At 51.3% G+C, this 11,618-nt stretch overlaps 2 protein-coding genes across 2 annotated transcripts; one reads left to right on the top strand and one right to left on the bottom strand.

The window, feature by feature from the left end:
- Positions 1-1,727: 1,727 nt before the first annotated feature.
- On the bottom strand, positions 1,728-2,571 carry BU24DRAFT_481795 (uncharacterized protein; the record flags this gene model as incomplete). Its single annotated transcript, XM_033533202.1, has 3 exons — positions 2,471-2,571; positions 2,395-2,413; positions 1,728-2,305 (listed from the first exon to the last, which is right to left on the bottom strand). Exons 1-3 carry the CDS (start codon positions 2,510-2,512, stop codon positions 1,728-1,730), a joined length of 639 nt encoding a protein of 212 aa, XP_033382691.1. The 5' UTR covers positions 2,513-2,571.
- Positions 2,572-2,973: 402 nt separating this feature from the next.
- Positions 2,974-11,251, top strand: BU24DRAFT_481793 (uncharacterized protein; the record flags this gene model as incomplete). Its single annotated transcript, XM_033533201.1, has 11 exons — positions 2,974-3,249; positions 3,301-3,445; positions 3,498-3,766; positions 3,821-4,254; positions 4,307-4,463; positions 4,511-5,171; positions 5,220-5,382; positions 5,435-6,431; positions 6,488-9,928; positions 10,000-10,320; positions 10,388-11,251. The coding sequence occupies 11 exons, from the start codon at positions 2,974-2,976 to the stop codon at positions 11,249-11,251; spliced, it is 7,728 nt and encodes a 2,575-aa protein (XP_033382690.1).
- Positions 11,252-11,618: the final 367 nt, after the last annotated feature.

The raw sequence follows: 11,618 nt of genomic DNA, 5'->3' as shown, positions 1-11,618 counted from the left end.
CAAGCGATTAGCGCTTGACTGGCGACACGGCTGGAGGAAACATCCCCAGCCAGGAGGCAGAACAATTCGTCAATGAGCAATCAACTTTCACTAACCTTGACAATTAACTTAAGCTTTCGGGAAACGAAAAATAGCACCGCTGTCCGCGTTGACGCCATTCGAGGAAGTGTTCAACCCGTTCCTTGGGCTGCCGCACCGTCCCATCTACACTCCCCGAGCCGCGGTCAGCCTATCTACGAGTGCATTATTGTTTACAATACTTCTGATTTCGTATAGATATCAGTCTACTCTTAAGGCGACCCGCTTACAAAATTTCTCTTAACGCAGATTAATGCTTGCATTGCAGCGACCAGATAACATTGGTACTGGGAAGAAGCGAAGGATTGTGTAGAGGATGAAGAGTTTTTCTTTTGGTGTAGCTGTAATCATTATGAATATTGTGGCACAATACTATCTCAAGCCATGAATGTATTACATGCTGCTCGGTTATATGATTGACTTCAACTTTCATTGACTTGTCACTCACGAGTAGCATCGGTCACTCGCTCAATAAGAGTGACATACCCTTCAGCACCTGCTTGTCGATATCCAGCTTGGCTAAGTGCGATCGTCACGATCCAACTCCACTCGCTTGCATTAGCTGTCCATCCCAAGACCCTCCCCGCGTCTATCGAATAGGGTAATACGATGTAGTAGGGCAGAGCCATGAAACAAGTTTCATTCGGTCCCCGACAACAGGAAGACGCCTTCATCTCTTTGCCATTTGCTTCAGAGAAATTATGAATGTCACATTGAAAGCGCGTTCATTTAACATCCCCATGAGCGATCATAGTGAAAAAACAATGCTATGCAGGCCTGTCTTCATCAGTGTAGGGATTCGATGCTTGAGTTGGTCCATGCTTCCCGTATCCTGGACCTCGTTGCGGACTCAAATACGACGAAGCTCCCAAAAGGGCGAAGTTGCCGCAACGTCTGTTGGCGTCAGGTACATAGACGGGTCCATTGGAAAACTACAGACAAAAGGCCTTACAATGTATGGTGGAGTTATGTCCGCTTGTCCGTCTTTGGGACCTACTTCTATCCTTGGATAGCCAAGAGACCAATGAAGGAGTTCCATTAGCCAGGACAATATGGCAGAGCCGCTAGAGAGATCAGACAATAAGTGAGGATAAGTTAATTCCAAACAAAGAAGGTGGGTCGGTCATTATGAATGCCAATGTGTATCTTGGAAATCTCATCGCTTGCAGTTCCATTACATTGGCATTCGAACACCTTTCACTCGCCTATTATACGATGGAATCCTTGGGAATCTGAGGATAGTCGGGAGCTTTGTCTTTTAGAGCTTAGCTTAGATGCTGCGTTGCTGAGAGACGTCCAGTCATCTGTCAATGTAGAGCAAAATGATACACAGCAAAAGTTGAAGTATTTTCAGTGCCTAAATATGAACATTCCGAAAGAAATTGATGTCTTGACCTAAATTCTTCACCATAGTGATTTACAAATTTCCCCAAGCAAATAACAATGAAGTCCAAATGTAGAAGGAGATATTGGATACATTGTTCTATGTTCGTGGTGTGTATGTAGCCACCAATCTGGCGAACTTTAGATTGACACTTGAGGCGCCACGCCACCCGGCTATCAATGCCTAGTGGAAGACGATATGGGTGCATACTTCCAAAAGAATCGACCATGTGCCTCAACGGTCACTATCAAATCCAACAACATTCCTAGCCACACAGCCTTCGAATTTGATGAGCAATTTCAACAACCGATGAGTTCATCCCGGCGCTAGGCAGCTCATGTCCACCCTCGTGCACCAATAGGGTAGCATTGGCTTCGTCCCATTGTGAGAACAGGATCTTGTTCCTGTCTGGATTCATTGTATCGTTTGCACCCCATACGTGCAGAGACGGCATAGAGCCCTTGCCCTCAACCGCCACATCCGGATATTCGAGACGGCCCTCTCTCAGCCCCTGTACGCTTATTGCAGCATCCCCCGAGAAGAATACAATCCCTCTCACAGCATCTTGTGCTACCTGTGGATTCCAAAAGGACCAAGTTGAAGCCAGTCCGCATGCTTGTGAGAAAGCCAGTATCCCATCGAAAGGTCCCTCCTCTTCAATGTATGTCTGTAGATTCTCTACTGCTTCCACAACGCCCGATACCGACGGATCGTACGGATAGTACATGAAGAACTCTTCGTCCGTAGTGACTAGGGACTCAATCCCAGCAGCATGCGTGGACGGAATCGTTCCTTCAACATACTCGAAGGAATGTTCCGTGCCTAGCTCATGGCGGATGGCAGCTGCATGTGGCTTTAGTCAAAGCTTCTCTTAGTGTATCATGTATAGGAGCTGCTCAGGACGCAGACACGTGGAGTTCTAAACCACTTACCCAATTGTAACTCGTATACCTAGCCGATCATTGTCAGTTCAATCACTATCGATACAGAATGCACGAGGTAACAGACCCTGTTATTGGTGCCCCCACCATGCAGGCAAAGAAATCGCATGATTGCACGCGGTCGGGTAAGGCAAGGGAGATAGAGGACGTTGGTCGTGCTACTACTCGACTAGCAGTGGCATGTTTTCAACATCCATAGCTGTACATTTCGGGGGCTTTTATCATTTCACTGCTGGCTTCCTAGCCATCCTTCGGGTCCCGACTGATGCTTGTAGATCCACTTCTGAGGCTTTTGACAGAACCTGATTGAAGATTACGAGCGATTAACTTGCATGTTCAAAGCAAGGTATGGACCTATCTGCCAACTTGGCGAACGGCACGTGGCGGAGGTAGTCATGGTATCATACGAGTATCAGACCTTGTTAGATTGGCATCAAGGCGTAATTATAGAGGCCTTTGCCGATTCTTCAAAGGGTCTCCTATCATTCCTTTCGTAGGAGACATATCACTTCCATTCCTTGTGAGGCACTTCCATTCCTTTTGAGGCCGCTCGGACAATGCGCAGTCAAAATGCCTCTCATAGCAGATGATCTCAGTCCCATTAGTGAAGACTTCTCTGTGTTCTCCGAGTCCGCTTCCTTTGATGACGAAGAATTTTCGCAGGAGAATGAAACCATAACGCCAATTGCCATAATTGGCTTTGCCTTCCGAGGTCCTGGGGACGCAACGTCGTCAGAGGCGTTTTGGGATCTTCTCAACGAGAAGCGCACTGCAGCTTCCGACTATCCATCTGAGAGACTCAATCTAGATGCGTTCTATAGGGATGGAGAGAGGAGGGTGGGAGAGGTATACCAATGTGTCATGGTATTTTGGTTTCGTCACTGACATTATACCCAGCTTCCTCTAAAACAGTCACACTTCGTCAAAGATGATATCCGTGCATTCGATGCAGGCTTCTTTAGCATATCTCCCGCAGAAGCGTCCGCAATGGACCCAATGCAACGCATTTTACTGGAGACAGCATATCAAGGGTTTGAAAATGGTAAGCTTCACCAACCCTTCCAATCATCATGATCGAATACTGATAGCATCAGCTGGAATACCTCTCAGTGCGCTCCTTGGATCAAACACCTCAGTATACACGGGAAGTTTTACGACAGACTACCAAGCCCAATTGACGAAAGATCCTGCAACTATTCCAACATACGGAGCCACAGGCGGAAGTGCATCTATCCTCGCCAACCGAATCAGCTGGTTCTTTGACCTCAAGGGACCCAGTGTAAATCTTGACTCAGCATGCTCGAGCTCAGGGATGGCTTTAGATCTTGCGTGCGAGAATCTACGAAACGGGAATACTAACATGGTATCTACATCTTGACCTCTGGTTACATTTCAAAGTTCACTAACGTGCCGACAGAGTCTCGTCGGAGGCTGCAATCTCTGCTTCTCCCCAGAATACTTCACCATGCTCACAAACCTAAAAATGCTTTCTGACGATGGACGCTGCTTCAGCTTTGATTCCCGGGCAAACGGTTACGCGAGAGGCGAAGGCTTCGGCACCGTAGTCCTCAAGCGACTTGACGACGCAATCGCTAACGGGGATACCATTCGAGCGGTGATTCGCTCGACTGGATGCAATCATGGTGGTCGAATGCCTGGAATCACGCAGCCGAGCAAGTTCGCACAAGAGGCTTTGGTTCGCGAAACGTATAGGAAGGCCGCTCTTTCGATGAAGCCTACAAGATTTTGTGAAACGCATGGGACTGGCACTGCGTTGGGGGACCCGATCGAATCTATGGCTCTGGGAAGGGCTTTCAAGGAGTCGAGGACTAATTCTGATCCCTTGATACTGTGAGTTTACAATGGCCGATCGCGTATAAAGTGTAGACACTGATCTCTGCAGGGGTGCGGTGAAAAGTAATATCGGCCATCTTGAAGGAGCCAGCGGAATCGCAGGCCTCATCAAGACTGTGCTAGTTCTCGAAAGCGGGTACATTCCACCAAACGCCAATTTCGAGAAATTGAACCCCAAGATCGATCCCGAATATCTCAGCATAAAGGTAAGCATTTATTCTCACGGAGGAGCCGTATATTTAACACGTTGTAGATCCCTCAGGAGATAATGAGATGGCCCAGCAACGGACTGCGAAGAGCATCTGTCAACTCCTTCGGATTTGGCGGTGCAAACAGCCATGTCATTCTGGATGATGCCTATAATTTCCTCCGACTGAGAAATCTGCACGGAAAACATCAAACACGTTCTTTCCAGAGTGCAGAGAATGATCGCCCTGAGCCTCTATCTCGCGCCGATTCGTTCATGTCCGGTGGCAGCGATCGCACAGATTTCTATGATGGGCTCACTAGAAAGGTGATTACACCGAAGATCCTCTTCTTCTCAGCAAACACCAAGGATGGGCTTAAGCGTGTGCTTGATACTTACAGCGACCATTTAAACCGCGATCGCAAAGACAAAGACTCTATTTCCGTCGAGGATCTAGCATATACACTGGACAGTCGACGGTCACATCTCCGATGGAGATCATATGTATCCGTTGCTTCGGATGATGATCTGAAGCGTATTTCCTCATTAGCTTCAATGCCAGCGGAGAGCAAGGCGAAGCCACCCCGAATAGGTTTTGTTTTCACAGGGCAAGGGGCACAGTGGTTTGGCATGGGTCGAGAACTGATGGTGTACCCAGCATTTAGAGCCAGTGTTAAGAAGTCAGATATGCACCTTTTCAAGACAGGTTGCCCTTGGCTGGCTACTAGTAAGTTAATCCAATCTATCAGAGTTTAAACTTCGCTAATGTAAAAAGGCCTAATCGATGGTAATGTCATCAAAATGGTGGATATTAATGATACTGTCATCAGTCAAACACTGTGCACCATCGTTCAGATAGGAATTGTCGATCTTCTTGCTCATTTCAGAGTAACAGCATCCGCGGTTGCGGGGCATTCTTCCGGAGAGATTGCTGCTGCGTAAGTCTATCTTGACGCGTTTCAAAATTCCCATCTAATGAATCAATCTCAGATACTGTTCTGGAGCCATTACTCGAAAGACAGCGATCGAGCTGGCTTACCATCGCGGGTACTATGCTAGTACGTTGTCGGCGCGTAGTCCTGAGCGAGGCGGCATGATTGCCCTTGGAATATCAGGTTCAGAAGCGCAGCCTTTCATCGATCAAGTGAAAGCCAAATTCAGTGGTCCTTGGTTTCTGCACGTCGCGTGCTACAATAGTCCCAAGAGTATCACAGTATCAGGTCCGCAGGATCAAATCCACGAGTTGAAAGTATTTCTGGATGCCGCCAGTGTCTTCAACCGTGTGCTGAGTGTTCCGGTCGCGTATCACTCGCCTCAGATGGAGATCATCGCCGCCGATTACCGCGATGCCATCGGCGCCATACCAGAGGCGAAAATGTCGATTCCTATGATATCCTCAGTCAGTGGCACGCGAGCAGACGCAAAATCTCTCCAAACCGCCGAATACTGGGTCAAAAACATGGTGTCGCCCGTTCGATTCTCCGAAGCTCTACAATACCTGACGAAGACATCGCCAAAGTCCGTCACAAAGAAGCTTGACAGAAGCCACCTGCTCACGGCGGCGGTAGACATGCTCATCGAGATTGGACCACATTCAGCACTCAAAGGCTCCATCAAGGATTCCTTGAAGGAAAGCTCTCGCGGGTCCGAAATTGAATACTGCCATTCGCTCCTACGAAACAAGTCGGGCGTTGAGACTATACAGCATCTCGTCTCATTTCTGCACTGTCGGGGCTCTGATGTTGACTTGAGGCGGTTGAACGATCCCATGGATGTGCCACGGTCGTTACTCATCAATCTTCCCGCATATCCATTTGATAGATCACAGCACTATTGGTACGAAAGTCGGATAGGCAAGGATTTCAAGTTCCGCTCGCATGGATACCAAGAGTTCTTGGGAACGCAGGCTTTGGGCTGGTCACCGCTGGCACCGCAGTGGAGACTTTTCATTCGAACCAAGGAGCTTCCATGGGTAGAGGACCATAAGGTAAGACCATAGACTAGATCATTTTGTCTAGATACGACAACTAAACCTCAACATAGATCAATGGCGCTACACCATATCCCGCCTCGGGAATGCTAGTGATGGCTGCAGAAGCTGCCACCCAACTCACAGAGTCTCTAGGTGAGATCGAAGGCTACGAATACGGCGACACTCGATTCTCCGCCGCGATCAACATCCCCGCGAGTGGTAACATCGAAGTACGAATCGCCCTCCACCCATCGGAAGCTCACAAGAACTCCTTCGCATTCACCATAAGCAGCGTTACGGACGAAACCAACTGGGTCGAAAACTGCACGGGCGACATCACCGTATACCTCAAAGCCGACCACTCCCAGACCCTAGATTTCGCCAACGACACAGCTATCAACTACGACACCCTCGTGCGCGAGCTCGACCATGAGCTTTCTGGCAACGAATTCTACAACTTCCTGTGGCAGATGGGCTACGGCTACGGCCCTGCATTCCAAAAGCTCGAGAAGATCCAATACGACTCGAGCCACCACCGCGCACTGGCGCAAATGCATCCGTACCGCTCATCCATAAGCAAGAACTCGATCGTGCACCCCGCAACGCTGGACGCGATCCTGCATCTGCGGTTCGCGAACCTATTCGACGCGGGGACGAATCCGGTGGGCACGTTCGTGCCGACGAAGTTCGACTCGCTTTGGATTGACAGGCATGGCTTGAACCACCCAGATGAGTACTTGAATGTCGCCACGGTGAGTCATGAGAGCTCATTCAGACATGCGAGGAGCTCCGCGAAGGTATTCAACCAGGCGGGCGATAGGACGCTGCTTCGAGCTGAGGGCATCGAGTTGACGCTCGTGGCTGGGGCTGCGAAGAAAGCGGAGCCGGCTGCTGGGAGCGAACACTCGTTGAAGTGTATACACATGGAAGTTGATCCGGACTTGCATGACGCGGAGCAAATGCGAGCGTATCTAGAGGAGATGCATCCCAAAGAGGATACATCCGCAGAGACGCATGACCTGTTCCGCAGATACATACAGCATTGCTTGAAGCACACTCAACAGCATTTCTCCAGCACGGGACTCTGGCCAACATCTCCACGCACACAAGCTTACATGAAGTGGGCACAAAGCCAAATCGACTCTACGGGCATCCTATCAGACACAGACCTTGAAACCATACGCGTCCAAGTCTCGCAACTAGGCGCTAAAGGACAGCTAATCGCACACATTGGCCAGAACCTCACTGAAGCCCTTCTCAATCAATCATCACCCCGACAAACACTGAACGGCAATGACAACCTCGTAGACGCGTACTATCACGGACAAGCCTCGACAAAATCCTACTACAAGCAACTTTTCAAATACATCGAGCTTCTCGCACACAAGACGCCCGATATGAAGATCCTCGAAATCAGAGGCGGCAACGTGTCTCTCACGCCGTTCATTCTCAAAGCTCTGAGTAGCAGCGAAACAGAGCCCATGACACAGCTTCGCTGTTCGGAGTATCACTTCACTGATGTCGATGGCGCGTCCGTTGATATCGCTCGGGGGGCCCTCAAGGCACTGAACAGTAAGCTTAAGTTCCAAGTTCTAGATCCCGAGATGGATGTAGCGACGCAAGGGTTTGAAGGCGAGTCTTTCGATCTCGTGATTGATGTTTCGCCGTCGAGCGTCACTAGAAGACATGGCGGCATGCTGTCGAATGTTCGGAAGCTACTCAAGCCTGGGGGTAGACTACTTCTACGAGGTGCATCTACACACGATCTCGTGGATAACTTCACTTGGGGTGTACTACCGCAGTGGTGGTCTGGCGACTCGGATGACTGCTCCAACGATCCAGAGCGATCGAATCATACCCTCACCTCCAGCGGCTTCAGCGACACCAACCTCATCCTCCACGATCATACCTCCCATCAAGCCACCATAGCCATCACCCGCGCAATCTCCCCCAACAACCCCATCCCCATCACCTCCCAGCCTCCCATAACCATCCTCATCAGCGCCACCAGCACCGCCCAACACGCCCTCGCCACCACCCTACAATCGCACCTCGCCCTCCAAACCCGGTCTCCATGCACCGTCACCACTCTCTCCTCCTCCCTCTCCGCCTCCACTCTCTCCACTCACCGCATAATCTCCCTCCTCGACACCGTCACCCCCTTCTTCCCCAATCTCAACGAACTCGACTACACCGCGCTCCAACGCCTCTTCAAACACGCCACCACCATCCTGTGGGTAACCCACGGCGGCGGCGAAGCGTCCAACACTCCCGGGTACAATATGGTGCAAGGGTTCGCGCGGCCGATTCGCGTGGAGCATGCGGGGATGAAGTTCACGACTCTTGCACTGGAGCCGAGCGGGGAGATGACGGGGGAGCAGGCGGGCATGATGGTGAGGGTGTTGGAGGCGGTGGAGAGGGCGGAGGCGTACGAGCATGATTATACCGTGAAGAAGGGGCGGGTTTATGTGGAGAGGATGGTTGAGACGGGGAGTTTGACGGGGGAGTTTTTGGCGCGCATGGCGAGAGATCGACCTGTGGAGCGGAGACTCGGAGAGCTGCCGCCAATGAAGCTGGGCATCGGGACCAGAAGCCAGTTGGATACGCTTGAGTTTGTAGTTGATGATGGGGGGAAGGAGGAGATTATGGGTGGTGAGGTTGAGGTCAAGGTGGCGGCTGTAGGGTTGGATGCTCTCGATCACTCTGTGGCGACAGGTCGCTCTGACGAGAGCAATTTTGGTCGAGTATGCGCTGGTGTCGTCACTTCAGTCCATCAAGAATGTGATTTCGAAGTCGGTCAGAGGGTGTTGATACACGGTCGAGGGCATTGCAGCACTCACGTCCGAGCATCGCATCAATTCGTCATCCCACTGCCTGACGACGTCTCCTTCGAGCAAGCATGCGCTATCCCACACAACCTCATAACAGCATCCTATGCCATACACGAGTTGGCAAAGCTGGTGCGTGGGGACATCATTGTTCTCGACTGCGCGGGCTCCCTCCTCCAGGCTTCATTATCCATCAGCCATGCCCTAGGCCTCAGTGTCTTCGTGCTCGCGAAAAACGACTCCGATAAACTCTCCATCGTCCAAGAGTACGACATCCCCGTCGAGAAAGTCCTTGTCGTGAATCCCACACTCAAGTACACATTCATGGCATCCACAGGCGGCAGAGGCGCAGACGCGGTTCTCAGTACTCGCGCTAATGCACCCATTCTTGACGTCCTGTCACCTCTCGGTACAGTCGTCAACATCGACGATCCAGCCCGTCAAACGGCGCAAATCAATCCGGGGATGACGGTCATCAACCTCGACATCGCGATGCTCGCACGCGTCCGGCCTCACCTACTACGACCGGCGTGGGCGCGCGCACTGGAATCCGCGGCGTCGTGGAATGCGGGTGAGATTACGACGTACACCGCATCAAACGTGAAGGCTGCGTTTGAATTCATTTCGACTGCGAAGTTGTCGCGTAATGTCGTTCTGCGATTCGATCCAGAAGACGTGATACAGGTCAGTCCAACGTGCAACCCCGAATCCGAAGTGAAGGCACACGAACTCACTAACACATCTGTGTACATCAGACAAAACTCCCACCAAAACACACGTACTCGCTCGTCCGTGATGCCACATACCTCGTCACAGGCGCCTTCGGAGGCCTAGGCCGCAGCGCAGTGCGCTGGCTCGCCATGAAGGGCGCGACGAACCTCCTCCTGCTCTCACGCTCCGGCGCTCGGAGCGACGAGGCGAAACAGCTTGTCGCTGAGCTGGAAGCGCAGGGCGTACGGGTAGCAGCACCGGCATGCGACGTTGCCAACGGGGACGACGTACGGCGCGTGATCGCTGCTGCTGGAGCCTCGATGCCCGCTGTGCGCGGGTGTCTGCATCTCGCGGTGTCAGGAAGGGTACGTCCATTCACTTCCCCCTTCCACCAATCCGTCAATTGAAGTACACTATTAACGCTCCCCCCAGGACCTCGTCTTCGAAACAATGCCCTACGCCTCATGGCAGACCCGCATGGCCGCCAAAGTCCATGGCACGCTCCACCTGCACACGCACCTCCCATCCTCCCTCGACTTCTTCGGCATGACGTCCTCCGTCGGCGCCATCACTGCCATGATCTCCATGTCCGCCTACGCGGCCGCGAACTCCTTTCTCGACGACTTCTCGCGACACATCAACCGCCGCAGCGGGGGCAAGACGAAGGCTTTTTCGATCAGCTACGGCCCTGCGGAGGACATCGGGATGTTGGAGGGTCAGGGGGAGATGTTTGAGAGGTTAATGAGGTTTGGGCAGTACGTTGCGGTGTCGGATAGGGAGTTGTTGGCGTTTTTGGAGTACTATTGCGATCCGGGGTTGAAGATGGGCGGCTTGGAGGAGGAGCATGCGAGGCCGGTCGTGGGGATTCAGACGCCGGGGCAGATGCTGGCGAGGGGGTTGGAGTTGCCGGTTGGGTTCAGGGCGCCGTTTTGGAATAATTTGCTGGAGGTTGGTGATGGGGATGAGGGTTCAGGGGCGGAGAAGAGTAATGGGGGAGTGGTGTCGTCTTCGGAGACGGTGAAGATGAGGCTGGGTAAGGCGGCGTCGGATGAAGAGGCTCATGGGATTGCGGCGGAGGCGTTGGTTAAGCGTGTTGCGAGGATCACGTCTATGGCGGAGGATAACATCGACGTCGCGCAGCCGATTCATACGTTTGGGATCGACTCTTTGACGGCGGTGGAGTTGAGGAATTGGATCGCGGGTGCTTTTGAGTATAACATTGCTGTTTTCGACATCTTGAGCTCGGCGACAGTGGATGGGGTCGTCAAGGCGATTGTGAGGGAGGTGCGGCAGTGATGTTTTTCGAATTCTTCACGAAGTCTTGTTTTACTATTTCTTTATATTATAATCTTAAAGACAGTGTTGTAGTTTATGAATTGGATGTCCGTGTCAGTATCATGATCAGACTGGTGTTAAGTGCGAATGAAAACATTCATCGTTATCACGTGACCGAAAACCAAACACACAATATCCCCCCCTATCACGTCACCCCTCCCTCTATAGAGTTCATTGCATGATGAACCTGAGGGTAAGACTATCGGCAGTCGATAGAGTGTATTGAAGCTTGGAAAATGTAGTGTAATGATTTTATTCTGATTTTCTTCTTGAATTGATGATGCAAGTTTAACTTAGTACAAACAATATACTTAGTGGAACACATCCA

The sequence above is a fragment of the Aaosphaeria arxii genome (genome assembly GCF_010015735.1).
Source record: "Aaosphaeria arxii CBS 175.79 unplaced genomic scaffold BU24scaffold_5, whole genome shotgun sequence".
Taxonomy (NCBI): domain Eukaryota; kingdom Fungi; phylum Ascomycota; class Dothideomycetes; order Pleosporales; genus Aaosphaeria; species Aaosphaeria arxii.
The sequence above is the reverse complement of the archived record's forward strand: the minus strand, read 5'-3'. Positions and strand labels throughout refer to the sequence as shown.